The sequence below is a fragment of the Cercospora beticola genome, chromosome 2 (assembly GCF_033473495.1).
Source record: "Cercospora beticola chromosome 2, complete sequence".
NCBI lineage: Eukaryota > Fungi > Ascomycota > Dothideomycetes > Mycosphaerellales > Mycosphaerellaceae > Cercospora > Cercospora beticola.
This window is the reverse complement of record NC_088936.1, coordinates 5,149,072-5,174,892: the sequence shown is the minus strand read 5'-3', so window position 1 is coordinate 5,174,892 and position 25,821 is coordinate 5,149,072. Positions and strand designations below refer to the sequence as shown.

The following is a 25,821-nucleotide window of genomic DNA, read 5'->3' as shown; positions in this document are numbered from 1 at the left end:
TGGTGTGGTGGTATCTACGACTCGGGTGCTCGAATCGAAGAATCGTGGATGAGTCTCGGACCGTATGTAGGATTATTCTAGTCTCCGTCCTAGCGATGGAATGGGGTGAAGTGGGCTCGTACGAGACAGGTGCTTATCGATGACGGGAGAGGATGACGCGATGTTTTCTCCTACGCCCATGGTCGCTTGGCGGAAATGCCACGAATTACTCGTCTGCTGCGCTGGCATGTACACAACATCATCCCACGTCCTACGGCAGAGCAGCAAGGAGCGTGGGAAGATTGACTCTGTTTCGTGTCATGCGGCTGAGATGCATGAGAAACACACACGTTGCACCGCCATCGCGTGATCAGTCAGCCGCCGCCTCGTCCCGGGGCTTGTCCATCCCATTCTTCCACCCTTTCTGCCCGCCAATGAAACTGCTTGGCTTCGGACTTCACCTCGAGGTACACACCGACTTTGGTCTACGCTTGCAGCGAAAGTCGTCGTTTGGCTGTATACATGCCCATGGCCCCTAGGCTGTGATTACTGACTTCCTACTCCCAGAAACCTCAACAGCCTCTTCCAAACGCAAGTCCATTTTGACCTTGTCGACTTCAGCCTGAGAGCCACGGCATTTGGGACGAGCCATAACTATCCGGCTGTATATTCAAGTTATCTTGGAAAGCCTTGAGCAAAGGACTCTGCTTACGCTATACCTTTCTTTTCTCACGAGATCCCGCGCGGCATTTGTCCTGAGACAGCATGGCCACGTCGTAGGCATGCTTCGACCTACTGGAAACTTGATATCGAAGCGAAGGCTTGGTTGGAGCTTACTGGAATGGCAGAACTCAGCTATACAGGAGGACTGACCATTCTCTGCATTCCGTTCTCTTGGTTCGGCAAACCTTCTGGTCATTCTTTACCGGAAACCTTCCTCCTTTCGTAGAAGTTCCGATGGCCTGCAAACATTATAAGCGAATCGCGAAAGTAGCACAGAGTATTCTACCAACAGGCTTGATTGAAGAGGCAGAAGACTTGGAGACGCTGGGTCCCAGAATAAGATACGTCGACTGACTGTAGAAAGCCATGCCATGCAGCTGCGGTTGGAGTGCAATCGCTTCGGGCTTTCCTTCGCCTTCACTGTTCGCATTGCGTCTCGGCAAGACGACGGAAGTATCGACTACGCCCGAACGCCCAGGACTGGACGTCAACCTGTATAGGGGACTGCCATGCATGACAAGCCGATGAAGTTCGATATTGGTTCGTGTTACGTAAGTTATAGACGTCCCTCATCATACTTGCTCTTGGATCGACATGAGCATCACAATATCTCGGAAAGCATCGTAAATTTGCTACCACTCCTGTACAGCTTAGCTATCGCCAAGCTCTGGTAACTCCAGGAGGACTTTGTCCTCTTCAAACCTATGACAAAACCTTTCGGATCTGAGCCTTCAACTTTCAAGACTCCCTGATCGGCTTTCACAAGAAGCTCGAAATCTCACGGGCTGAGACGTTTTGTAATACTACTCACATTAGAGAAGTAGGAGGTCAAGAATCGTAAATTCTACCACGTGAGGACAATATCATGCGTTTACGGAGTAAGCAGCTCCTGCCTGATCTTTAGCTATCCCACAAGCACAGTCCTAGCGACTCGACACCTTAAGTTCATCGTAGTCATCGATTCTTGGAGGCTCGCTTAGACGACGACGACTGTGCGACACTGGTGATTAGTATTCCACGTCACACAATGAATACGCAGTAGAAGCTACATGCGACGACGATAGAGCTTGCTGCGCGGATAAAGCAATTACCGGTAGTGGAGTAATGCGCCCAGAAGAGGGGCAGCACAAATGGGGCCCGCGTCTTCCGCGGAGCGTCTGTGCGCACACGTGGTAGAATTGAATGAAGATGCGGCCAAATAGCAGTGTGCTCTATCCTTCCTTTCCGTCATTTTTGCACCTTAATGCAACTCATACGACCCCATGTCGGATCCTTCCCTGGTTGCGCAAGCTCCCAATGCTTTCCCATACGGCACCGTCGGCGTCTTTCTTGTGACCACATTTATTGCCTGCGTCCTGATTGACAGAATGCTATCAAGTAGCATCAACAAGATTCCGGGCCCATGGTATCTGAAACTGAGTACTGTGCCTTTGAAATGGCATGATGCACGAGGACAGACGCGCTTGTGGGTACACGACCTACACATGCGGTACGGCCCTGTCGTCGCAATTGCTCCTTCGTATGTGCATTTTGCTACCGCAGCGGCGGCAAAGATCATTTACACCAATGGTGGTAAGGATTTCCTGAAGACGGAATTATACGATGTGTTCCGGCAAGAGGGCCATGAGTGGGTCAGGTCATCCATCGGCCCATCGAATCGTAGGATTGACCTTAGACAGGAACCTTTTTACAGCTATAGAACCAAAGAAGGTAGACATTCCACATGGCTTCCATTCCCACGCCGACCATTTGGTTTTCCTAACGTGGAGAAGCACGCGATGATCCGTAGAGGATTGGCGGATCGTTACTCCAATTCCAACATCCTCGCGTCGAAAGTCATCGAAAGCATCAACGAGCGCGCCGACACCTTCGTTCAAGCATGCACGCGGACGCCTTCAGTCGATATCTACGTTAGTGATGCCTTCAAATTTGTCGTCAGCCATGGCGCTGGATGGGTAATACTGACCAGTCTACATTCAGTTCTACCTTCATGCCTACGCGCTCGACTGCGTCACCTCCATTTTGTTTCACCCACACGGCACTCGCTCTCTGGATCAAACCGATGACAAACGCATCATACAATACATGTCCTACCGAGAGGGCGGTCACGGTCAGTTTCACTGTACTCGACAACACAAATCTAGCCTGAAAAAGGCAAGGCTAATTCCCGTGTAGCCTGGATTCTAGAACACTACCTCCCTGTTTTGAGCAAAGTTCGCGCATATTTAAATCCAGAGGCGGACAGCGATGTTACCGCGGATAAGCTCATTAGAGACTATGTCAGAGAGATGATCGACCGGGACGATCTGTCCGACTTCACTGTGGCGACTCGCATCGCTTCTTTGAAAAGTTTCGACAAAGAACTTGCAGTCGCAGAATGCCTGGACCATTTGGGTGCGGGACTCGAGACTACAGGCGACACTTTGTGCTGGCTGATATGGGAGCTTTCACAACCTCGCAATGCCGAGCGAATGGACAAATTGCACACTGAACTCAAGGACGTCCCAGCAAATGCGCCGCTAGACAAGCTCCCTTACTTGGAACTCGTAATCCAGGAAGCCCTCCGCTTGTACGCGCCAGGAACACAATCTTTGCCGCGTTACGTCCCCAGTGGTGGAAGGGAGATCGAGGGCTACTTCATCCCAGCGCACACAACGGTGGCGTGTCAGTCGTTCACGATGCACCGGGAGCCACAGAGTTTCCCCGATGCAGAAAGTTTTCTGCCAGAGCGCTGGTCAGACACCAACGGGAACGTCGAGCGCCAGCGTCTCAATATGTCATTCGGACTCGGAGCGCGATCATGTATTGGTCGATAGTAAGTCATATGAAGAGTAGAATTCGACCGTTCATGGCTAATATTGGGGACAGTCTAGCGCTGGCCGAAATGAGGTCACTCCTGCATGCGGTCTATTCGAAATATAGGACCAGTCCAGCTACAGACATGACTGCTTCGATGCACTTCGCCGACACTGTCCTAACTTCGTATCCGAAAGACAAACTTTGCAAGATTTCCTTCACGCTTTATGATGAATAAGATATACAGTGCGCGTACAGGAAGCATGAACACTGACAGGTACATATATACATGAATAAATGTAATTCTATTAATCATATTGGTCAGCTATCGATTGTGTCTTGTTGCATGACAATATCAACCCGGTACCGTTTGAGGATTCTCACCGCACAGAGTCGCCGCAAAGCTCGGAACAAATGAGGGAATGACCGACGTAGTACTTGGAGTGCTTTTTGAGGTGTTTGAAACGAGATTGTAGCTGGGCTCTCGTGTCCCCTTCGAACGAAGGTCGAGAAATCAAAAAGTGATGTTGTGGCTAGAGGAATGATGGTCTGGACAAGGCTGGAAAGCAATGACAGTGCAGAGAAGGAATTACAGTTACCAGCACAAGACCGATTCTTATGTCCTTATCACCGGACAGACCAAGCGCAGAAGCCCTTCCGAAGATGTGCGATGACGACTTTTAGCATCGCACTGTCCGCTTTCCTGGCTCGAATTATGGCTACAGTGTGCCTCAGCTGTGAAACGCACCGAGCGCATGGCTGAAGTCTTTGCCAAGATAGGCCAACGCAAGGATGTCCATGATCTTCCATAGGGCGCTGTCAAAGGTTGAGACAATTGCTGACGATCGCAGTGGCTTCAGACTCGACCTAGGTTGCTTTGAAAGGTCACCGCATCTCCACGACGGATCACGGATGAGCACAATCAAGCTAGAAGCAGCTTCACTGGGTCATCTCTTTGGCAGAGGTTGTATTGAACCTACACACGTCCGAGTCTCAATATCTGATTAGTCGACTCTCCATAGATGATACCAAACCATGATACATAAAGCTGCCGCTTCTACCGGATACTGTATCTGCTCATTCGAAGATCAACCGCAGGTAACAAAGGTGTCCCTATTATGGTAGGTACAACCCATGTTATAGCAACATTTCTGGCCTTTGTCACATTTGCCTAAGTGGGCACTATTAATCGGCAATCTTCCAAATGGAAGGATGCTTATCGTAGCCTACCTCCTGCTTCCACACAATGGTGACAATGATGTTTGAACTCTCCACCTTGTTGAATACACGCCATGTTCCCGCAACACTTGTTATCGTTGGGATTGCAGTGCGCTATCTAGTTTCAGTGGCAATCCGACCGGGAGAATTGATAATAGAGACGTACCATTGAACGGAAGACACGCGAAAGCTTCTAGAGCTAGTGTAGATAATATAGCAACCAGGCACAAACGCATGATGTATGAGGTGTAGTAAGTTGTGCAACGTCTGCGGACTGTACGACTGATATTCTCGTTCTCCCTCCCTCACTCTTACTCTCTCCCGGCCCTCTATATACACAAACATGATTAGTCTGCGCGACTGCTTGTAGCTCACCTATTTCTAGCTCGTGTAAGCGGAACATACACATCCGGAAGCTTATAGAGCCGAATTACGCCATTGCACGATCGGCAGGTCGATGGAAACTTGTTAGGTCCCTCCGACAGCTTGAATTCGCAACTAATACCTGCCCTGTCAACTTATTATCCTAGCAAACGCATAAGGTTTCTCGTGTAAACGATATCAGCCTCGTGTCATCTTGACTTCTATTCTTACTTTAGAACGCGAACGTCCGATTACCTGCTCGATAACATCGCGTCTGCTCGTACGTCGTCGCGTTCTAGTCATGTAATGTCGACGCGATGAGTTCCACGAAGATGCCGATGAGATCGCATCCGTGGAGACCACCGATGACAATTACTAATCTTTGCTGTGGCACAGAAGATCGGTCCAGGCTCAGCACTGGCTGCAGGAGCAGCTTGTCAAATTTTGGCCGCAAGCCTGTGCTACAGGCGAAGGAGTCGTGACCAAGCGCGCTTCCAATTTGTCTAAGCGTGGTGCAGCGATCGTGGCAAAGAAGTGTTTTGCGTTGCTGCGGCTCTGTTCGTCTCGCTTGGAAAAAGAATTAATTCCTAAGCACAGCTTCAAACTCTGTGCAACCGTACGGCTGATGGTTGATCTCTTGGAACTAGCCTTGACGCAAACCCAGAAACAAAAATGTCGTCTGGCGCATCTACCCACTGCTGAAAATTGCAAAAGATTTCTGACAGCGTTCCGCTTGACAAGTCGACATTGCTTTTCTGCTGACGAGCTAAACGCTGCGTTGCTCGCACAGTCGAGTTTGAGAATTCTATTTTTCTGAGCCTCAATCGCCGCCAGAAGGCGCTATTGGGCTCTTGCACGTCCTTCGCCGTAGTTTACTACCAGGCCAATATTAACGATACGAGGCACTGCATAGTATACGTGCTCGTGGAGCGCAGTCGTTCTGCTGGCCATCCATCTGCGCTTCTCATGAGATTGCAGGTGGGAGCTCGTTACATAGTTACGCAGGATACCTAGAAATCACTTCCACCGAGACGCTCACTCCCGACGTCTCATCCAAGGTATTCAGGGGACTTCCGGGCTACTGCAACGTACCTAGCGATTCAGGAGAGTATTCTTATGTACGTCTTGATGCCGGGCGGAGAGCAATTACTAATTAGCAATTTTTACACTGTGGAAGCGCTGGACGCTGCTTTTTTGTCAAGCCAAGCCCTGTAATGAGGTAAGAAATAGCTCCTGGCTAGAGGCAGAGTGCATCGAAGGCGCATGGTATTCAAAGTTTAGTCGATAGGCCATGGTCTTGGACCTTATAGTGAAAGAGTGAATGCATCACTGGAGAGTGGGACTAGAGAGCACAGCCCAAGCACGATGGGGGTGCCTGCTCTTTCCCTGTCTCGCCAGGTCCCGACTACATTCATTAGCGCTCTACTCTAACTCTCTCCTCCCATCTTCGGTGCCCATCTCATAGGGGTGAGCTTCTGCCTTGTATGGCTTATTGTCTTCATATCCCGGTTCAATTGCAGTCTCTTGCACGTATTGCGGTGCAGGGTCTACGAAACGCTGCTGCTGCTGTCCTCGTAGCTTTTTGATATACCACAGCGCTGCGACGAGTGCTAGCAGAAGAGGTATCCCAACTCCAGCTCCTACGCCTGCCATTGCTCCAGCCGTGTACTTCTTGCTGGATAATCCTGAACACCACTGCTGTATGACAGCAGGAGGAGGACCCGAACCCGGAGGGCGCGTGCTCGCTGTGGCATTCGATGTGATGTTTGACGTAAGATTACTGCTCGGAAAGACTTCTAAGCCTCCAGTATAGCCCAATTGCAATGTCTGCTCAGGCCGAAGCATGATAGCAAATGGTTCATTGATCTTGAAAGTGTTGCCGTTGGCACAGGCCCGAGAAGCCTGTGGGGCAATGTCGCACGCAAAGTTGCCTGCAACATCGCAGGCTGAGATCGGCATACCCCCTCCTGGATTGGCATCTCGACAGTATGCAGCACAGTTGTCACCCCAGCTCCGATCTGTGCAGCTGCCCCGCGACAGACGGTTCGAGCGGAAGCAGAGGCCACTGCTCAAGCATAGCGCGTCTGGCGCACAGCATGCTGATACTTCGGCAGAAGAATTGCAAGGACGATCACCGGCTGAGATATTCCCGCTTGGAGTGTAGCAAGTCGCAGAAGACGCTTGAGCCATCGAATACTGGACGAGAGCGAGCAGAATGAGTAGCAGGAACATTGTCGACGGTCTGTAAGTATGGCTTCCGGTCGACGAAGAACTTTTCCACCGACTCGGCAGCGACATCGTTCGGGGAATCTGATCGAAAATCGAGCCATCTCAGAATAGCGTCGTTCGAGGTCAAATACTCGAACAAAGAAAGTTTTGGCTGTGTGATCGTACACAATATACTGTAGTGTCGATCACTTGCCCTGCGCCTCGCGCTTGCACACACACGGAAATAACAGCGAGATGTGGGGCCTTCACGCCATAGCTGAGTGGCCCAAATCGTTATACAGCCTTTCTGTTTAGATTTAGCACACGCCGCCTGCGGCTATAGCTGCGGATGCCAGATCCTTTGCCTTGTTGTACAATCCTTCGTCCTGCCTAAGGCGTTGATGTGTATAGTCAAGGCATCTTGGCATTCTCAAAGTCGGTCCCGAGAGCGATCGCCGTCTGCATATGGCTGGTTTGTGCAGATCCTATGTGAACGAGGAGGCGAGGCTGTCCGTACACCGGTCCATGACACTCTATGCTCTATGACAAAGATGACATCTCAGCTGGCCGCGCGGGTGCGTAGGCTGATCCATGCACATCTGAACGTCACTGTCTGCGTGTGCAGTAGTAAAGCTCGCTGCCCCGCTGCCCGCAATGCATCTACACCATCGTCACTTTGACATCTCGAGGTCCTCATGATGCCCTTTCCACAGACAATGACAGTCCCGGCGCCTGGATCTCAGACACAGAACGATCTAGAGGCAAGAAGCCTGCAGCCGTTCGGGTTTGAAGTAGCACAGGGAATGGACGAAGATCGAACGCCGAAGGCATCACCGATTCCGCCTGCACAAAGCTCCTATTGATGTGACTCCCGCTGTCTCTGGACGACGTGCCTACGTCAAATCAAGTTGTTCTTTCGAGTGCTTGACCCGGAGATCTGGCTCGAATGAGCGGGCATTTGACTCGCATGTCGCCTCCGGCATTTGACTATCATGGCGACTCCGAATAGTGCATGCTCTTCAATCCAGGCCGATGGCAGCAGTGGCGCCAGCTCGGTTTGTGTGGCACATCCAGTCTCGATTGCTTGGCATTCATCTTTCACACCATCCCTCGTGGCATCGATCAACACAACAATTGACATTGTCGCTGCAAGAACTGTACGCGTGCCAGGTCGCTCTGGAACCGTAGTTGCTTCTTGCTTGGATCGATTTCGGCCTGGATTGGTCCTGCTCGGAGTACATATCTGTTTCCTGGCTCGTCGACGTGCTCATACCACGCATGAAGTCCGTATGCTTTCCGCAGAGCATGGATCATCATGACTTCAACAGAACACCAGGCACGGTCATAATACCTTTCGTCCACAAGGCTGATAAGTGCGTCACATTGTGCAATCAGCATTGGCAGAGCAGCAATGCCGGGCATCGGATCGTCCTGATCAATGCATGCAAAGTCGATCCATATACCCAGGGATTTCGGCTCAATCGATGGACTGGCTGCCAGAAAGTCGTCCACTGCGGCAAGAGTCCTGCGGTACTGACTGTTCTCTGAATCATCAGGGAATTTTGCCCAAGGATCACGATTGACCCATCGGTATGAGATGAACACGACATGTCGAATTTCCTTTGCAGTCTCGTTGAAGATCTGAGTAATGCCATCGCTCGACCGGGGAAACTTCTGGAAGTCGCGGAAGTCCTGATATCTGACAAACTTGAGGGGATCGAATGATCGTCCAGTCTTCCCATAGCGTTCATGGGTACCGGCGTATGCTATACGCACTTGCTGAAGTGTGTCGTTATCGGGACGAAGAAAGAGTGGTCGCATTCCTTCTTGTAGAATCTCACGATAACCCGTTCGCAGCTCTGCCTCTCGAACGCGTTCCGCAACTTGAACTTCCGGATTGTCCTTGCGTATGAGAGCGCGCTGGCGCAACGACTCGACCACAATGCCGATGGCATCCTGGTCACCGTTGAATACGGCATAGTCCAATGCGGTATAGCTGTGCTCGTCTGGAGTATCCATATCAGCACCACAGTCTAGAAGCTCCTTGAGATAGACATGATTCTCTTCGGAGGGCTCTTTGCAAAATGCCACTGCAGGAGAACAAGCTTTGGGCAAGTCAAACTGCGCAAGCGCTTCCGTGCGTTTGTCAACATTGAGCAGCGCTCGGCCATAGAAGAAACGGGATATTGCTTCCACTGTAGGGTCCGAGAGTCCACGGGCAAGCCCCAGCGATTGCAGTGCTGTCGCTACCGCCTCCGACTTGGATCCTCGAGCGTCGTGGCAGAGCGATAGCCTTGCAAGACCAACAGCTTCTAATGTCAGAACATAATCAACCTTGCTGTCTTTCGCTGAGTCTGTGGCGAAGACCCGTCGTAGAGCCCGAGCAGATTCGACACGATCCTCAAGCTGGGTGAAGGCAGTGGAGAGGAGCATGTCATCTCCCGTGCGTTGCCAGAGCTGGAAGTTGATGACTCCAAGGTTTCCAATCGAACGGCACTTCTGTTGCTCGGCTTTCAGCTGGAGAGCCATGTCATACTGCTGCGAGAACGCATCACGGGCGGCCTCTAATCGCCCCATCGACCGAAGCACTGTACCGTACTCTCCCAAAACTTTGAGCCGTAGTTGCTCTGTGTTACCCAATTTGGCGAGAAGCTGCTCCAGCACAGCGAGAGCATTGCTGTACCTTCCCATCGCGCGTTCCACAGATGCAATCTCTCGAAGTATGATGCAGACATTCAGATCCCCGTCAGAGTTTGTCAACTGTTGGCATCTCTCCAGAGCGGTATAAAGAGCTCGAGAAGCCTGCTCCCAGGCACCATGCTGCGCATGTTGACGGCCAATGCGGAGAAGAACATCCCAATCGGAACTGAGGCCAGTATCGTGTGTCGACATTTTGCTTCTTCACCCCACTTCTCGGTAGGTCTTGTTCACTCGGTCTGCGGTTGACCAGCGACTGGCTGATGCAATTGTATGCTTGCTGTCTTGCTGCATTGTGAGACTGCAGATTTTCGATCTTTCAGCTGCTCGGTAGAACTAGGGTGTAGATAAATGAAGACGAGCTGACGAGGAAAAGGATGTGGAAGGATGCGGAAGGATCGTTAGAGTGTGGGCGGCCGGCCATATTAAGCCGAAGCCAGGACTTTTTAAGCCCGAGGTGAATAGGGCAAGAAGTCCATCCCGAGGCCATCGCCGGCACGCAAACATACGCAAGCACAGTCCTAATACCGTCCTGTTTCCCGCAAGACTCTCATCTCCTATTGCCCCGGATGGAGGACGCGATCACTCGAAAGCTCTGTCTTCAAGCTCTGTTGTCCCAGGTGGGTCTTGCATTGCAGAGCGGCAGACATATTGCCTACGTAGCTGCAGGCTGAGCTTGCAAGCGAGCGATGGCGAGTATAAAGGTCAGCTTGGGGAGAACACTGTCTTCAAGAATATGATCCGATGGGAAGACATGGCAGCCAGGACACCGATGATTTGCTCGCGCTGCGCAAAGCTCAGATTTGATACGACACCACAAGCGAGACAAACCCATGTGCTCGGCAGGCCATCCACATGGAATCGCGGCTGCAGCGTCTGTACTTATCTGGCTGTTCTCGCTGGCATTGAAGAGGTTCCTCAATATATCGATCCATTAGATGATGAGCCACTATACCATATCGTCCCCTTCAACACCAGCACGATATTCGAAGATCCGCCGACAGTGCGTCTGAGAGACCCAGCTCAGCCGGTGTCGTTCGCCGTCGTCGAGGCAGACAACGTCGGCGACGCGGATGGTCAACAGCTCTTCAACTGTGTGCGTGGTCGAGGATGGGCAAGTCCCGTGCCGTCTGCGAAGAGCGTCACTGCATTTTCTGCGCGCCTACTTGATAGTAGAATGGACTTTGGATTTGTCAAGGCACAGCTCAAATCCTGCAAAGACAATCACCCTGCTTGCCGGTCGAATTTCCAGCGACCGATGAAGACTATCAAGCTGATCGACTGCACCACGCACCGAATATTTGAGCGCGAACGCGACGAACCATATTTGACGCTGAGCTATGTCAATCGATCTGTCAACTTCGATGTGACTCGCCACATCAAGGCTCAGACGTTGGTAGCACCACCCACACTGTATAGCGATGCTATGAGTTTGACCACCAAACTCGGGTACAAGTACCTATGGATCGACAACTACTGCATCCCACAGCCGCCACCGGGTCAGCAGTTCTCCAAAGGCTCGCCCGAGAAAGCAAAGCGGAAGGAGCAAGTACAGCAGATGGATCAGATATACACGCGATCTGACCTGACTATCATTGCTCCTGACTTTCTTGACGGCTTGCCAAGGGCCAGTCAAGTCGGATCTTCGAGCAAGGTCTTTCAAGTGGGCGGCCTACCATTCGTGCTGTGCCCTACATCGCCCAGATACGAGATCGAGAACTCAGAATGCAGCGAACGAGGTTGGTGCTACCAGGAAGCAACTCTTGCAGTACGACGCGTTGTTGCGCTCAAGGACCAAGTCTACTTCAAGTGCAAGACAGCGCATGCTCTTGAATCTCTCCACGGAACGATAGACCCTCTCACCCTTGTGACTCAGCCGCAGTCCAGAGGCAACGGGACTGCTGAGTTTCACAGGTGGAATGAATTCGAAGTCTTCGCCAATCTTGCCCAAAAGAGACCTGACAGCCTCAACCACGTCTACAACCACATTGCAGAATACACCAAACGCCGATTCACGCAATACGATGATATTCTAGAAGCGATTGCCGGACTTCGCAACCAGTTCAAAATGCTCTATCCGGAGCTATTGACAGTCTCCGGCATTCCAATCCTACCTCGTAGCAACAAAGAGGTCTCTAGTTCTCTCGACCGCTTCGTGACAGCTCTGTGCTGGAAAACGGCATTTGACTGCGATCGTCGACCAGGATTTCCAAGTTGGTCGTGGACTGGACACTATAGACCAGGTTTCATCGCAGGCAAGCCACTTGAGCATGCCCTAGGCGCTGTCAATCCGTACTTGGACACAGGAGAGCGAAGTCTGGTTGCGAGTCCCAATGTGGAGATTTTGTTAAATGATCCAGAGCTCCAAGCATCGCAGGTCGTGGTCAACGAGGCCTTCCCGAAAACACTCCAGAAGTCTGGGCTGGAACTTACATCCGAACCCTCTCAATTGATTATAGAAGCTCAAGTGATCGAGATTCAGTTTGAACGATGGCTGCGCGACCTCCCAGGAGACACACAATCGCCATATGGTCACGCTGCAGTCAAAGGCACAAAATTTTCGAAGACAGCAAAGGTCCGCCTGTTTCCCCCAAGGCTGGCCAGGTCTGCGAATGGGCTCTGCCTTTACATTTCTTGTTCTTGGCAATGGGCAATCGTTACATGGACGCCAGAAGACTGTGACGCTTATGATCGAGCAGAATCAACGACGAGAATGGCAGCGTGTTGGCGTTGTGGACTTGTATGACCAGGCTGAAACGATACTTATGAAAGAGGCGGAACGGAAGCAGATCATATTGTCGTGAGTCTACCACCATGCAGAGCACTTATACCATTACAGGGAGTCTCTGTAAGTGCCGCCTCATCCTATCTATTGCTTGCCAGGATTATACTTCATCAGCTCGCATATTGGCGCAGAGTTATACGCTTGGCCTATGTAGAGCTAGACCTCGGAGCGCGGACCGAAGCGCCTCCTTCATTTCCTCGATGATGGCGTATCCCTTTCTGGTCTCACAACCAATCAAGGTGTGGCAGACAGGGCGTACTCGCATAGCTACGAGATTCGGCTCCAGACTGCAGCACTCCCGCTCCTCTGCCGGAGTGGAGGATGGATATGAAACTCACTGCCAGCCTCTCGTGGGTTGTTCGTAGTGTTATATTTCGACGAGAATGACCGGACAAGCATTACCAGCAACGCAATCCGTGGAGATGCCCTCAACAGCCAGTGACGATGTCGTCTATCCGCTCTTTATGCTCGACGATACGAAGACTTTGCGCGGAATTGTGGTGACATGGACACTTCACTTCAATGATGTCCTAGATCCTGCGAAACTCCACAACGCGCTGACAGCGCTGCTCAAGATTGGCGACTGGCGCAAAATTGGTGGCAGATTGCGAATGAGGGTGCGAACTATTCATGCTCGAAAAACCGCACAAGCCTAGCTGACGCATGCATCACAGACAGACAGCAGGCTGGAGATCTGCGCTCCTCGAAACTTCACTCCAGAGCGATCAGCTATCACTTATTCACAACAACGTTTTGACTTGAATATCGAGGACCATCCGCTCGCAAGGACACTGCCGAAAGCGACGAAGACATCTTCAGTCCAGGTCGGCCCTGATGACTTCCGATCATTCGCAGCTGGGCCAAGCGCGCCAACAACACTGGCTGACTTCCTCGACAAGGACAAGCCCTTGCTGTCGATGCACATTACCTCCTTCAGCGACGCTACTTCCGTCGGACTTTCTTGGCCTCATGTTCTCATGGACATCATGGGCCAGCAGGCTCTCGTGCGTGCCTGGTCTCTGGTTCTCGCTGAGCGTGAAGCAGAGGTACCGCAGTGCATCGGCGCCCACGCGGATGCCATTGCCGAAGCCGCATCCTCGCCAGCATCCACGGTAGAAGAATATGCGCTGGGGAAGCTTAGAATGGGCGCAATCGGCATGATCAAGTTCGGAGCACGCTTCGCTTGGGACTTATTATGGAACACTGCTGTCGAGACGCGCACTGTGTGCATTCCTGCTCAAGCGATGTCTCGGCTCTACAGCGAAGCACAGCAGAGCCTTGCCACATCAGCTGCCGGCACAGGAAATTCGTCCACACCTTTCGTCAGCGAAGGCGACGTCCTCACAGCTTTCTTTGCACACCAAGTCGTCTCGTCATTGAAACAGCCTCGACCAGTGACGATACTCCACGCACTCAACGCACGATTCCGACTACCAGCTCTCAAAGCCAGCAAAGGCGTCTACATCCAGAACATGGCCGTTGCAGCATGTGCCTATCTGAGCGCCGATCTTGTCCAAGGACCGCTCGGACCCGCTGCTCTACAGAACCGAGCAACCTTACTAGAACAGGCCACAGAGCATCAAGTCCTGGCGGCTCTCCGTGAACTGCACGAGCAGCATCAGAAAAAACCAGGAGTCGATCCAAACATTTTATCGGGCGACCCAAACGCATTACTCATGCCTTTTACGAACTGGACACGAGCGAATCTGTTCGAAGCAGTAGATTTCAGTCCTGCAATAGTGCGATCTAGCGAGAGCGGGCAAACGAGATCGAATCCTCCTGGAACGATGGTATACCACCATGCCGCTTCCATGCAGTCGAATAGTGCGGCGAGGAACGTCATTGTCGTGCTTGGGAAAGACCTTGCGGGAAACTATTGGGTGACTGGAGTGCAGCTTACTACTGCAGCTTGGGCCAGAATTGAGAACGCGTTGCAAGCGCTGGAGACTAATTGATACCCAGCGCTCAATGTTTGCAGGCATAGGGGAAGCCCGAGTGAGCTCCACTTCATTGTTGTTAACATCATCATGACCAGCTCGAAGATATGCTGACAGTTTAATAAGTCTGCTTGCAACTAGAGCACTGGATACAACTTTATAGCAATCTCCCTCATACAGAGCCGCCTCTTCATTAAGGAATCGGAGTCAGCTTAGCTTGCATCGGAAAAGTTTACCTCTATCGACTTCGAGCCAAGATAATTTTACAGAATCTACCTCGGAACGAGATACGTGCAGTAATAGCAAAACGATGAACCTCCTGCGCTATCCTGTTCGAGGCCGTACGCAGGATTGATCGTACGGAAGTATCCTCTGGACTCGTGTTCACACCTCGGCAAACGTGGCAATGCTACAGTTTGGCTTGTAATGGAGCACTGGCGGCACTGGCGGCCCAGCTCGTGTCCAGAGCGGACTATCACTCTCGGAACAATCGTGCTGCACGCTTCTCACGACGCATGATTCTTTAGAGAACACCAATGTCCAAATCGGGAGCTTGATGTACCTTCATCTCTTGGCAGCTGATCATTACCACAAACCGACATTGGTATCCCACATGCGTCTCTCGAGGAGACGGATATATAGATGAATCAGCATCACGCCCTTCACAACGTCTTGGTCTTTCATCTTCATCATCGCATCTTGGTCATCACAAGTTACCAAGAACAACCTGAACTCCCAACCATCGGTCATCAACACGAGCAACAGCAAAACTACACCCATCTCCACCCCAACACTGCCAAGATGTCCTCAACTTCAACAACACCAACAACATCCTCTTCAACCCTTCACAGCATTCCCCTCGCCTTCGGCCTCGCTCTCGTCCCCCACGCCTACGGCCTCACTCGCCTCATGATCGCTACACGCAACACCCAATCCAACGCCATGCCACGCACAAGCCTCGAAACATTCAAAACCTCCCTTCCCAAAGATCTCTACCACCATCTCGTCCGCGCTCGAGGCGCACATCTGAACTCCTTGGAAGTCTTTCCCTTATACGCAGCCGCAGTGCTTGCAGGTCAGCAAGCCAAGCTCTCCGAGAAGGAAATGGGGAGTCTGGTTGGAGGCTTCTTTGCTGCGAGGGTGGTGTATTTAGGATTGTACATGAGTGTGAAGAGTGATGTGTTGGCTTTGGTGAGTTTTCGTTTTCAATGTCTTGCTTGGTGGGTGTTTTACTGATGTTTCCGCTTTGCAGGCAAGAACAGCGGCGTATAGCTGGAGTATCGCGCTTCCAATCATGGCGCTCTGGAAAGCAGGTAGTGTGCTTGCGGAAAAGCAGTGAGGAGTCCCATGTACTCGAGTAGCTCCAGCCGTGTAGGAAGGGAACAGGCCACTCCAAGCTTTGTCCGATCTTCAATACTCATCAAGAACCTCTCAACATCCCACTCCAGCACATGTATCGCCTCTGCATTTTGGAAAGACGCTCCTCTGGAGGTAGATGACTGAGGTCTTCGAGAAAATTATCACAAGTCGCAATAGCCACCTGAGCTACACCAACTTCCTGGCCCGTGAAAAGCCACGAGTGCTTCGGGACGGGCTGTCTCTGCAAATCCATGATCTGCTTTGCCAGAACCCGAATCTCTTCTGCAACAACACTGGCATCTGAAATCACAGTTGCAAGCAGCATCTTGACTATCAAAAGAGACTCCAGTGCCTGGCCGTACGTCTCTCTCCGAATGTTGACTTCCTGCTCAGTAGGGATTGCGAGAGAGCGTGACATGCAGTACTCCTTGTAAGCCTCGCGCCAAATTGCGTATTGTGAGTCCAATGCCCGGCATCGTTGCTCCAATCGATGAAGAAGAACTGACTCCTGGAGGTTTTGGTGCGATTTCAACGCCTTGCTAACGTCGTGCCAAAGACCTGGGAGCGGAAATATAAGTTTTCGAGCACTAATCACAAGTTCGTGCCGTTCTGTCAACTTGTCTGTAGCGGTAGCCAATGATTCGTACAGCGCTGTCCATTCAGGCTCAGCTAAATAGCCTACAGCACCCAGTCAGTGTCAAATCACATCTGCGTAAGGATCACATACAGTGTGTATTATTATGCAAAGCCTCAGACACAACCGGTCCAACGTGACTGTGAAACAAAGCCTTCTCAAATTCATCCTTGAAAGCACGAGGTGATCGATGTTCCATCAGCCGAGTACTTCCCGCCACATGGTTTGCGTAAGCATCGATTCTCGAAGGATCAAGGAGCTATGCATGTCAACTGTTGTGTGTACTGAAAAACATGAATTGTTTTACCTCGTTCAAAGTCATCATTTGCACAGCGCAGACCAGATCGGCATCAATCGCTGTGCCATGTCAGCATGATGTCCACCATTCAATTAGGGAGCAGCGACTCAACAGACACTTCCCGTCATCCGCTATACTCCTCTGCAAAACATTCAAAGCCCTCGCATAAAGCTTCGAAGACGTAACCTCATTCTCCACACAAGGCATCAAGGTGCTATTGGCCTTCGCCAGTAGACAATCCGTCACGGCACTCAAGACCCTACTCTCTCCATAACGTTTCGGAACCAGCGCCAAATACGACCCCGTCCTCTCCGGCGCCGAATCCACAACAAGCGAGTAAATCCTGAAAGGATCTTCCGCAAGCTGTCCCATAGTAGTCTTCCCCACGCTGAAACTCGTCAGGCGATCGAGCATGCTCAGGTCAACTCCAAAGCGAGATCGTGTAGCTTCGTAGCCTGTCATTGGCACCGGAAGGATGAATGGCGAAGGGCAGAAAACTTCCGTATCGTGGCGGGCAAGAAACCAATGCTCGGAATCGTAGTCTTCGCTGATTTTCCATTCGTCCTCAAAGACGACGTCCGGAATGGTTTGAGTCCCCTCAGATGACTCGATAGAGCCTGCAGAGACACTGCACACTCCACGAACAGCCAGCTGTTGTTCAAGCTGCTCAGGCATACAACTCTTCGGCATCGAACCTGTTTTCGCGAGCTTCTTTTCGGCATTTCTCACTCTCCGCTCCACTCCCACATCTCTCATCGCCTGTCTCCGGATTATCGTCCGAACGGCAGGATCCGAAGGAGGTTTGGGCCCATTGCTGACAACGAAGTGGAGCCCATCAGCTGAGTTGGCCTTCTTCTTCCTAGGCATGGCGTGCTTTGTATGCTGTTGATCTTGTTCCTGCGATGCATAATCAGACCTAGAGGACAGAATCCATGAGTCTTCGCTCAGGTGGCATGATTCCTCGGGTGCAGTCGTGCATGGCGAAGTCGCGCCTCGAAGGATCAATAAGGTTGAGGAACACTGATGCCTTGATATGGAATAGCGTCAAGCGTGGGCGACTCCACCGATGACATATGTGAGGGTCAGTGAAGGGCGTTGCGCTCATCAGCAGATACATCGTCGTTTCGAGCTCCTATTTCACTATCAACATTATGCTGTACAATAAATCAACATTGGGTATCACAGTCTCTCATAACATCATCCTCCAATTTCTCCATGCAAATTCACTTTCACTTCTCACAAACCTCATTATTGCCCTAGATATCCTTCTTCTCCTCGCCAACTCTTTCCAGTTCCTCCACGATTCCCTCTCCTTCTCTGGCCCTCCTCTTTCCATCCTTCTTCGACGAAGAAGCAGCGCGATCGACCCACCCTTCACCTCTGAACACACCTAAAGTCTTTCTAATCATCGCGCCCTGCACAGCACCAGGCTGCGCCTCATAGACGTAATTAATAGCCGCCAGACTGGCCACGAACAACAAAACATCTCCATTCTTCACTCCTCGCCACCATCCTCGCTTCTTTCCGACCTTGTAGAACGAATCGAGACTCAGTCGGAAACTGTACATGAAGTTGTCCCGTTCTTGGTTCCGCGCCACATACGCCCAGAGCCCGCCCATGAAGCCTCCAAGGAACCAGCGTTGGGTTGGAAGCAAGTTGCGCGGAAGAACATTATTGAACAGGCAAATGCTGCCCCATGACGTACCGATGGCGCCAGTGATGAAGAGGGACATCTTGATGATACGCTGGGATATACGGTTCAGGACCGGGCTCGGATTCTTGAGCAGGGCCTTGTAAGCCAGCAGAGCAAAGGCGCCGTAGATCATCGTGAAAAATTTGAGAATCGGCGGAAAGGCTGCGATCCAGTACTTCAGATATGTCCTTGCGCAGCTCGGGTCTTTGGGATGGAGGAAGGCACACGAAGTGTGCTTCGTGCCAGGATGTGCGGGTGATGAGATGGGCGCGAGCCGTTGCACGGCTGCACCACCGGGAAGTGTTTGTGGGTTGTTGGGGAAGAGTATCGGGCTGACGAAGGCGGGCCACCGCAGCTTGCTGATCTCTGCTAAGCCGTCGACGATGTCGAACGTGCCAGGCCAGCTGCGCCCAATCGGGTAGTCCTTGGGGCGGAGCTGTATGTACTCAGGACTTCTCTTTAGGATGAAAGCTCCCATGCTTTCTGGAAAACAATCGCGATCAAACACGAACGCATGCAGCAGTTGTCCGCAAGCGAAGGGCATGAGCAGCCAGCTGCCGAACCACCACGGACGGTCCTTGCCCTTGCCCCAGATCAGTCCATTGCTCGAAGCATGATTGTATCCGAATTCCAGACTGCGGGAAAAGACATAGATCGCAATTGTCACGCGCAGTTGCTCAGCAGGCGACGCGCCCAAGCAAAAGCCAGCAAGCGATGCTCCAATGGCAGGGGTGTATTTGGATGTAAGCGCTTGTGATATCCTCGGATTCCTAGTCCGGAAGGGCTCTGCGTTGTCGAACTGCAGTTCTGTTCGCAGTCGGATGAAGAAGCGATGGAGAATGCGATGGAAGAACAGCATCGTGGAGAACGACAGCGCGATCCGCGTGTTTTTGTATTTTGGCGCAGGTTTTGTTGTGGTGACAACTCCTCTTCTCTGCGCAATTTTCGCCAGCACGAAATCCATGCTCTTCAGTGCAGAGAACAACGCGACGAATACGCGCAATGCAGCGCGTACCGACGCGACATTGTAGTCCTCGCTTTCGGTGGTTGTTTTGGTGTAGTTCTCGTATCGCGAGGGGTTTGGTGTTCGTTTTTGCACTCGTTGCGGCGCGCGGGCGATCAAGTATTTGTGCAGCAACTCATACTCTCGTGGCGACAAGGTATATCGCAGCGCAGTCCGAGTGATGGGGTCGATCGGTCTCCTGCTCAGGTTGCTGGCGGAGGAGCCGGACGACTTGCCGGAGGAGGACGACATCCTCCTGCGAATTTCCTTCAGCGTTTTCTGCGTTGCCGCATTGGTGAGCGGAAATGAATTGGAGCGGGATGTTTTGCGGTGGTGGTGGTTGTTGATATTATGCAGTTGGTGGGAGGAGTGGTGGTGATGATGTCGATGATGGGGATCGTGTGGATGAGGACCGCCTGCAGGAGCTCTGAAAGTTGATGCTGGAGCGTCGCCAAACAGCCTCGGCTTCAGCTGATGATCAACACGCCCATCGCACTCGACAACCACCGCCGACAACACCCCACGCAGGCAGATGAAGTTGTCGACGTGTGCCATTGGCCGCCACCACCACCACTAACTACAGACCCGGCAGCATTCTCACCATCTATATTCTCCAAGGCCAATCTACATCCCATGTCATCCACGAGAACTGCGTTTGCGGGGACGACAGCGATCAGGCAGGCTCATCCTACACCACAACCCTGGCACTACAGGTACCATTGCCATTGACGAATGAGATGTGGGACATTCGCACGCGAATTCCCTTCGCCTATCGCCCGACATCAGCAAGATGCTTGGTCGCCGCAGACAGAGACAAACATACTGGAACTGGAACCATGATGCCAAATGGACAACGCGGATGGCCTCAGGAGAATGCCGTGCACATTTCAATCTAGGCAATGCTTACAGTTGGTACTAACTTAGTCATCCATGACTGGCCTCAAGCAGTCTCGAATATCACCTTGAATGGCGGCGCTCCGTCCATCTTCTACCAGATCCAACGGGGCGAAGCCTGCTGCACCATAGCCAATGCGAATAAGCCTTACCTGGCCCGTCGACTTCCGCACCAAGTCCTCATTATGCCATCTCAGGACCGATGGTGTATTCAGGCCGACACCAATTTCCAAGATGGCAACTTTGTTCTCGGGTGACAAAAGCGCAGTCTTCACGAACTCATGATACGCCCGCTCTTTCTGCAGGAAGGGTCCATCGTTGAAGTATGAACCTCCACGAACGCACAGTACGAGACCGCTCTTGCAGAATGGACATCTCGGCACCTCGAAATCCTCCGGCAAATGTTGTGATTTAGCATCAAGTCTCGGCTCGGCAGCTTCAACAAACGGCGCGGAATCGAAGACAGCACCTCTTCTGCATTTGCGGACGCACTGGACTTGAGCGTAATGCCCTTGCGGCGTCGAAACTTTTTCGCCAGGAAATTTGTGCCGTATGAAGAGCCCATCAGCATTCGAAGTCCTCACAAAGTATCGAGTGTCGGCATCATTGTGAGACGCGAAACGTCTTTCGACGAAATCCCGAAAATCTGAGTAGAGTTCCTGTTGTGGCCAATTCCGAATCAGGATGAGATGATTGATGAGGTAGCTCCACCTGGCTTGGTCTGAAGGCCACGAATTGAAGCCGAAGACATCGTACAGGCAGCTGAATCCATATTTCACGAAACCTGGAAGATGACGTGTGAATTGTTCCTTGCTGGTATAGTCGAGTCCCGTCGCCGACGAGAGTCCTGCGCCAGCACTGAGGACGAGGTAATCTGCTTCACGCAAGAAGCTTCTTGCCGTCTGGACATTCTTGGATAAATGCAACGACGGGGCCATTCCCTTCTCATGCAGACCCAGGACATCGCCATCGTGTGGGCCAATTTTTCGATCAGACGACGACGATACAAATGCTCATCATCTTCACTAAAGACATTGAAGACGAGATCCGTGATCGTCGAAGTGCGACGACCGCCAAACCAGTTCAAAACAGTGCGCACAGCAATGGTACAAGCCTCGTCGGCAGGGAAGCCAAACACACCCGTAGAGATCCCGCAAAAGACCAGAACTTTCCGTTCATCTGCACGAACTGGCAGGTCCTCGGCAGCCTGCAGACACGACTCATAGCATCTCGCCAATAACAATATATCGTTTGCCGATGGAGCGCCATGCCGCTTTACCTGCGGACCAACAGTATGTATCACAAACTTCGCAGAGAGGTTGAACCCCGGCGTGACTTTCGCCAATCCTTCAACTTCGTCGTGTCCTTCAGCTTGCATCAGAGCGTGACAAGCCTCACGAAGCCGCGGACCAGCAGCAGCATGGATCGCGTTATCGATGCATCGGTGTCCGGGAACAAAACATCCGAGCAATTTGCTATTCGCAGCATTGACAATCGCCGTACAGTCTCGCAAGCTCGTGATATCTCCCCTCCAGACGCTGATCGCAGGTCGTTTTTGGATCATCTCGTCCGATGTTTCATCGGCTCCCATCATTCGAGGAAGAACGGGAACGATATCCATTGCTGAAACTTGCGCTCGTGCCGCCAGGTCGCATGCCAAGGTCGCGTCGATTGCAGTCTGGATCTCGAAAGGTAAGGGAGGATGTGCAGGCCGAGCACATAGCGAGGCCTTCATTATTGTGAGTGCATCCCAGTCGTCCAGTGTCTCAACACCATAGCGTGCAGTGCTCGACCCGCAGCACTGGCAAACTCGCTTTTCCTTCTGCAAGAAGTTGAGAGCTCGATGGAATTCCTCCCTTGCACTGGAGACATTCGCGACTGGTGTAAGGCGCGGCATCTTGTGCGTTCGAAGCCAAAATTCAGATGATCTAAGAATCAATTCCAAGAAGAACCAGATTTATGCCATCGCGCAGCAGGACCTTCGACAGTGCAGAGGATCACCCATCTTTGATACAGTTTGAGCAAGGCCCGCAAAAGCACAAGATGATGCTAGCTGGAGGAGGGAAACCGTTCTCCATGTCTCCGGAGCATCTCCAAAGCTATGCTTTGTTATACAGCGGAATTGTCTCCGCTCTGGACTTCAATTGCCACTTGGCTTCGGATTCCGAGTTCGCCATGACCTGCTATCTGGGAACAATTTTCAAGATCTGTCACGAACGAACCGCAGCGTCCGGGCTTGCAATATCCGCTCAGAGGTTGCAGAAGAGGATCAATCAGGAAGTTCTGAGAGTCGATGCCGACACTAGCTCAGCGCAACACTCCACCGTGGGAAGCCACCGAGATCTTCACACATGCGTTTGCGACACACCGTGAATCCCACAGCTTGGCAACTAGCGTCGTTGACTCAACGTAGAAGATTCGCTGACGAGGTAGGAACATCACATACTGGCTGACTTCGGGAGAACTTGCAGCTTGAAGGGCGTGATCACAAAGAATTGGTGAAATCGTCATTGGGCTTACGCTGAATATGCAATTGACGTGATGACGGCAGATTGTCTCCTTTTGGCTTGATGACCATTGCCGATTGAGCCAGCTCTAGGATCGATCATCGTTGCGGCTGACAAACGTGTGTCCGGAAAGTATGGGAGACACCCTAGATCCCATCTCCTGGCCTGTGCATCACTTCGACCTTCGAGGTGACTAGATCGACGGTACGAGAAGGAGCGCAGTGTTAAAATCGCGACTGACGTGCAGAGTCTAAACGCGGCTTTGAAGTCTGGAGTTCGTGGACTGCTCTCGTACCGGCTCCAGAAGAGAGATGTGGTAGTTGCTTCTAGGAGGATACTAGGATCGAGCCGGACTATCGTTCTGGTCAGAGTCACACCTGAGAACTGTCCACGAGAAGCATGACTCGGTGCTTGACGTATTCGTTTACAGTCGCCGGGATGTATTGTGGTAGAGCGACCGCCTGAACCTAAATCTCAAACCAGCTTTCGACTTAGAGGGCTAGAGACGATGATTAATCATTGTCTACTCAGCAACACCTAAGCATAAGCACAGTCCGCATGAGTCAAGCTAGCAAGACAAACCAGCACCACACGATTCACAGCCTATGAGCGTTCATTATCAATACATCCAACAGCATGGGAATACCTGCAACATAGCCAGTCACTTTCGGTCACTCCGGAGAATACCTTTCTAGGTACATATTTTCCCATTCGTCGATCATGGTTGCACGGCCGTAAATCCACTACGTCACTGCCAGTGCACCACTAGGAGATGAGGGCTCGCTACCACCTTGTCTACGCCAGACAAAGACTAGAGCAGCATATATGGAGTTTTCAAGTGGTTCCCAAGAGAGTACAAATTGATCGATCTGTACTCCGTTCCCCAAGCTCACTCACCTCCAAGCACTCCTTCCATTCCAGTCGCCAACAAACATGACCGAATCAAAGAAAGCCCCTTACAAATGGATCGCAGCCAAAATCGAATCGCTCGATCCATACAAAAACTACGAGGAAATCGTGCGACTGACCACCTGCTACCAAGCGAACGACTTCATGAACAATCTCATCTACAGCATCACTTTCCCACAACTCATGAAACCCGAGTGGGCAGCACGGGCAATTTGGCGAGAAGACGGGGGGAAAGTCTTACACAAAGCCACCGTTCGTTGCGAGGATAGCGAGTACCACAACATGACATGGCTGTACGGTTTTATCTCTTCCCCATATCGATCACTTTACCCTCCGACACGACAAACATACAATGGTGATCAACCGATCTGACCATCTCAACTACAGCTTCTACGGCCCCAGCGACAAACGCTGCCTCGACTCCATCGCCTACGTCAACAACCTCCACGCCCGCCTCGAAGCAAAAGTCACGCCCGGCTGCTATGGTCACAACGATGATTATGTCTACACTTTAGCCTCCGCCGCCCTCATCGGCCAACGCTTCGCCACAACACTCGGTCTCCCACGTCTCACTACCAAGCAAAAAATCGCGACTCATCTGTTCTGGCAAGAAATGTCCAAACACTTTGAATCACACCATCCAGGCGGTGAGCGAAAACCATTGACGGGGTTTCCGGAAAGCTGGGAAGAAATGGAAAAGCGGTGTGGACAGCACGAGAAGAAAATTTTGGACCACCTGATCCGCGGAGTGCACTGATCACGGAGTCAGTCTGGGAGCAATTCGCTTTCAGGTTCTTTCCTCCTGGCCTTCGATGGCTTGGACGCGTGACGGTCGTTTCTCTGTCGAACCCACAGCACATCCGAGACGTGGGAGCGACGGATGTTCATCCCCTCACAAGAATGGTGGTCTTATGGATTCTGAGTTGGGTGTTCTGGTTATTGCTCTTTGCTCCTGATCCGCCGCCAGGAGAAGTTCCGTTTGAGAAGCAGCAAGCTTTGTCGAAGGAGGAGAAGAAACTCAGGTTGAAGGGTTTCGTTGAAGAGGATAAGAAATTTTGTCCGTACTTTGCGAAGGCGTATATGAATAAGAGGCCGGATTGTCCGTATTATGTTAAGTTGAAGGAGGAGTTGTAATAAGAAGGGTACGACCATCCGACGGCAAGGACTTTGCACAGTCAGAATGTCTACTACGAACGAAGACTCTTGACAATATAACCTGTCTTTACATCTGGTAGCTTCGCTTGAATGCAATTATCAGAGATACCTGCTACAAACCAGAACATCTCCGAGACACTAAATCTCCAGCTGTCACTCGTCTTTACACCTGGTAGCTTTACTAAGACCCTTTCAACAGAGAAACCAGCCAAGATCACAATATCTCCACCACATCGAATCTTCCAATCATTGACCATATTTACACCTGGTAGCTTCGCTCGAATGCTGCCAACAGAGGGACCAGCCATTACCAAAATTATCTCCAACATACCAAATTTTCAAATCATCATTCATCTCTACTCCTGTGGGCTTCGCTCGAACGCTGTCATCGGAGTCACCAGCCAACCCAAGATTATCTCCAGTTCAATTGAATCTTGAATTATAACTCATCTCTACACCTAGTGCCTTCGCTCGGACGTTGTCAATGGAGTTAGTTACCAGCCAACCCTAAAATCATCTCTGATTCCATTGAACTTTCGATCATCGCTTATCTCTACCCCTATTGGCTCGACTCGAACGCTGTCAACAGAGAGACAAGCCACAATGGGAGATATCTCCCTGACTCCAGCGGTGTTCAATCTCGACTCATCTCCACACCTGTTG

General features: G+C 51.5%; 11 protein-coding genes across 11 annotated transcripts; 6 read left to right on the top strand and 5 right to left on the bottom strand.

The window, feature by feature from the left end:
- Nucleotides 1-1,964: 1,964 nt before the first annotated feature.
- On the top strand, nucleotides 1,965-3,518 carry RHO25_003978 (uncharacterized protein; the record flags this gene model as incomplete). The annotated part of the gene is made up of 3 exons (XM_065602494.1): nucleotides 1,965-2,612; nucleotides 2,683-2,812; nucleotides 2,878-3,518. The coding sequence occupies 3 exons, from the start codon at nucleotides 1,965-1,967 to the stop codon at nucleotides 3,516-3,518; spliced, it is 1,419 nt and encodes a 472-aa protein (XP_065458566.1).
- Nucleotides 3,519-6,501: 2,983 nt separating this feature from the next.
- Nucleotides 6,502-7,311, bottom strand: RHO25_003977 (uncharacterized protein; the record flags this gene model as incomplete). The annotated part of the gene is made up of 1 exon (XM_023599428.2): nucleotides 6,502-7,311. One exon carries the CDS (start codon nucleotides 7,309-7,311, stop codon nucleotides 6,502-6,504), a length of 810 nt encoding a protein of 269 aa, XP_023455071.2.
- Nucleotides 7,312-8,409: 1,098 nt separating this feature from the next.
- Nucleotides 8,410-10,179, bottom strand: RHO25_003976 (uncharacterized protein; the record flags this gene model as incomplete). The annotated part of the gene is made up of 1 exon (XM_023599427.2): nucleotides 8,410-10,179. The coding sequence occupies one exon, from the start codon at nucleotides 10,177-10,179 to the stop codon at nucleotides 8,410-8,412; it is 1,770 nt and encodes a 589-aa protein (XP_023455290.1).
- Nucleotides 10,180-10,720: 541 nt separating this feature from the next.
- Nucleotides 10,721-12,730, top strand: RHO25_003975 (uncharacterized protein; the record flags this gene model as incomplete). The annotated part of the gene is made up of 1 exon (XM_065602493.1): nucleotides 10,721-12,730. The coding sequence occupies one exon, from the start codon at nucleotides 10,721-10,723 to the stop codon at nucleotides 12,728-12,730; it is 2,010 nt and encodes a 669-aa protein (XP_065458565.1).
- A 422-nt stretch (nucleotides 12,731-13,152) lies between these two features.
- Nucleotides 13,153-14,724, top strand: RHO25_003974 (uncharacterized protein; the record flags this gene model as incomplete). The annotated part of the gene is made up of 2 exons (XM_023599425.2): nucleotides 13,153-13,386; nucleotides 13,444-14,724. The coding sequence occupies 2 exons, from the start codon at nucleotides 13,153-13,155 to the stop codon at nucleotides 14,722-14,724; spliced, it is 1,515 nt and encodes a 504-aa protein (XP_023456089.1).
- Nucleotides 14,725-15,507: 783 nt separating this feature from the next.
- RHO25_003973 (uncharacterized protein) lies at nucleotides 15,508-16,045 on the top strand (the record flags this gene model as incomplete). The annotated part of the gene is made up of 2 exons (XM_065602492.1): nucleotides 15,508-15,897; nucleotides 15,959-16,045. 2 exons carry the CDS (start codon nucleotides 15,508-15,510, stop codon nucleotides 16,043-16,045), a joined length of 477 nt encoding a protein of 158 aa, XP_065458564.1.
- An 81-nt stretch (nucleotides 16,046-16,126) lies between these two features.
- Nucleotides 16,127-17,864, bottom strand: RHO25_003972 (uncharacterized protein; the record flags this gene model as incomplete). The annotated part of the gene is made up of 4 exons (XM_023599423.1): nucleotides 16,127-16,743; nucleotides 16,793-16,958; nucleotides 17,007-17,056; nucleotides 17,114-17,864. 4 exons carry the CDS (start codon nucleotides 17,862-17,864, stop codon nucleotides 16,127-16,129), a joined length of 1,584 nt encoding a protein of 527 aa, XP_023456095.1.
- A 389-nt stretch (nucleotides 17,865-18,253) lies between these two features.
- RHO25_003971 (uncharacterized protein) lies at nucleotides 18,254-19,945 on the bottom strand (the record flags this gene model as incomplete). Its single annotated transcript, XM_023599422.2, has 1 exon — nucleotides 18,254-19,945. The coding sequence occupies one exon, from the start codon at nucleotides 19,943-19,945 to the stop codon at nucleotides 18,254-18,256; it is 1,692 nt and encodes a 563-aa protein (XP_023456092.1).
- Nucleotides 19,946-20,613: 668 nt separating this feature from the next.
- Nucleotides 20,614-22,484, bottom strand: RHO25_003970 (uncharacterized protein; the record flags this gene model as incomplete). Its single annotated transcript, XM_065602491.1, has 2 exons — nucleotides 20,614-21,489; nucleotides 21,543-22,484. The coding sequence occupies 2 exons, from the start codon at nucleotides 22,482-22,484 to the stop codon at nucleotides 20,614-20,616; spliced, it is 1,818 nt and encodes a 605-aa protein (XP_065458563.1).
- A 1,543-nt stretch (nucleotides 22,485-24,027) lies between these two features.
- On the top strand, nucleotides 24,028-24,760 carry RHO25_003969 (uncharacterized protein; the record flags this gene model as incomplete). The annotated part of the gene is made up of 2 exons (XM_065602490.1): nucleotides 24,028-24,296; nucleotides 24,391-24,760. 2 exons carry the CDS (start codon nucleotides 24,028-24,030, stop codon nucleotides 24,758-24,760), a joined length of 639 nt encoding a protein of 212 aa, XP_065458562.1.
- Nucleotides 24,761-24,903: 143 nt separating this feature from the next.
- Nucleotides 24,904-25,137, top strand: RHO25_003968 (uncharacterized protein; the record flags this gene model as incomplete). Its single annotated transcript, XM_065602489.1, has 1 exon — nucleotides 24,904-25,137. The coding sequence occupies one exon, from the start codon at nucleotides 24,904-24,906 to the stop codon at nucleotides 25,135-25,137; it is 234 nt and encodes a 77-aa protein (XP_065458561.1).
- Nucleotides 25,138-25,821: the final 684 nt, after the last annotated feature.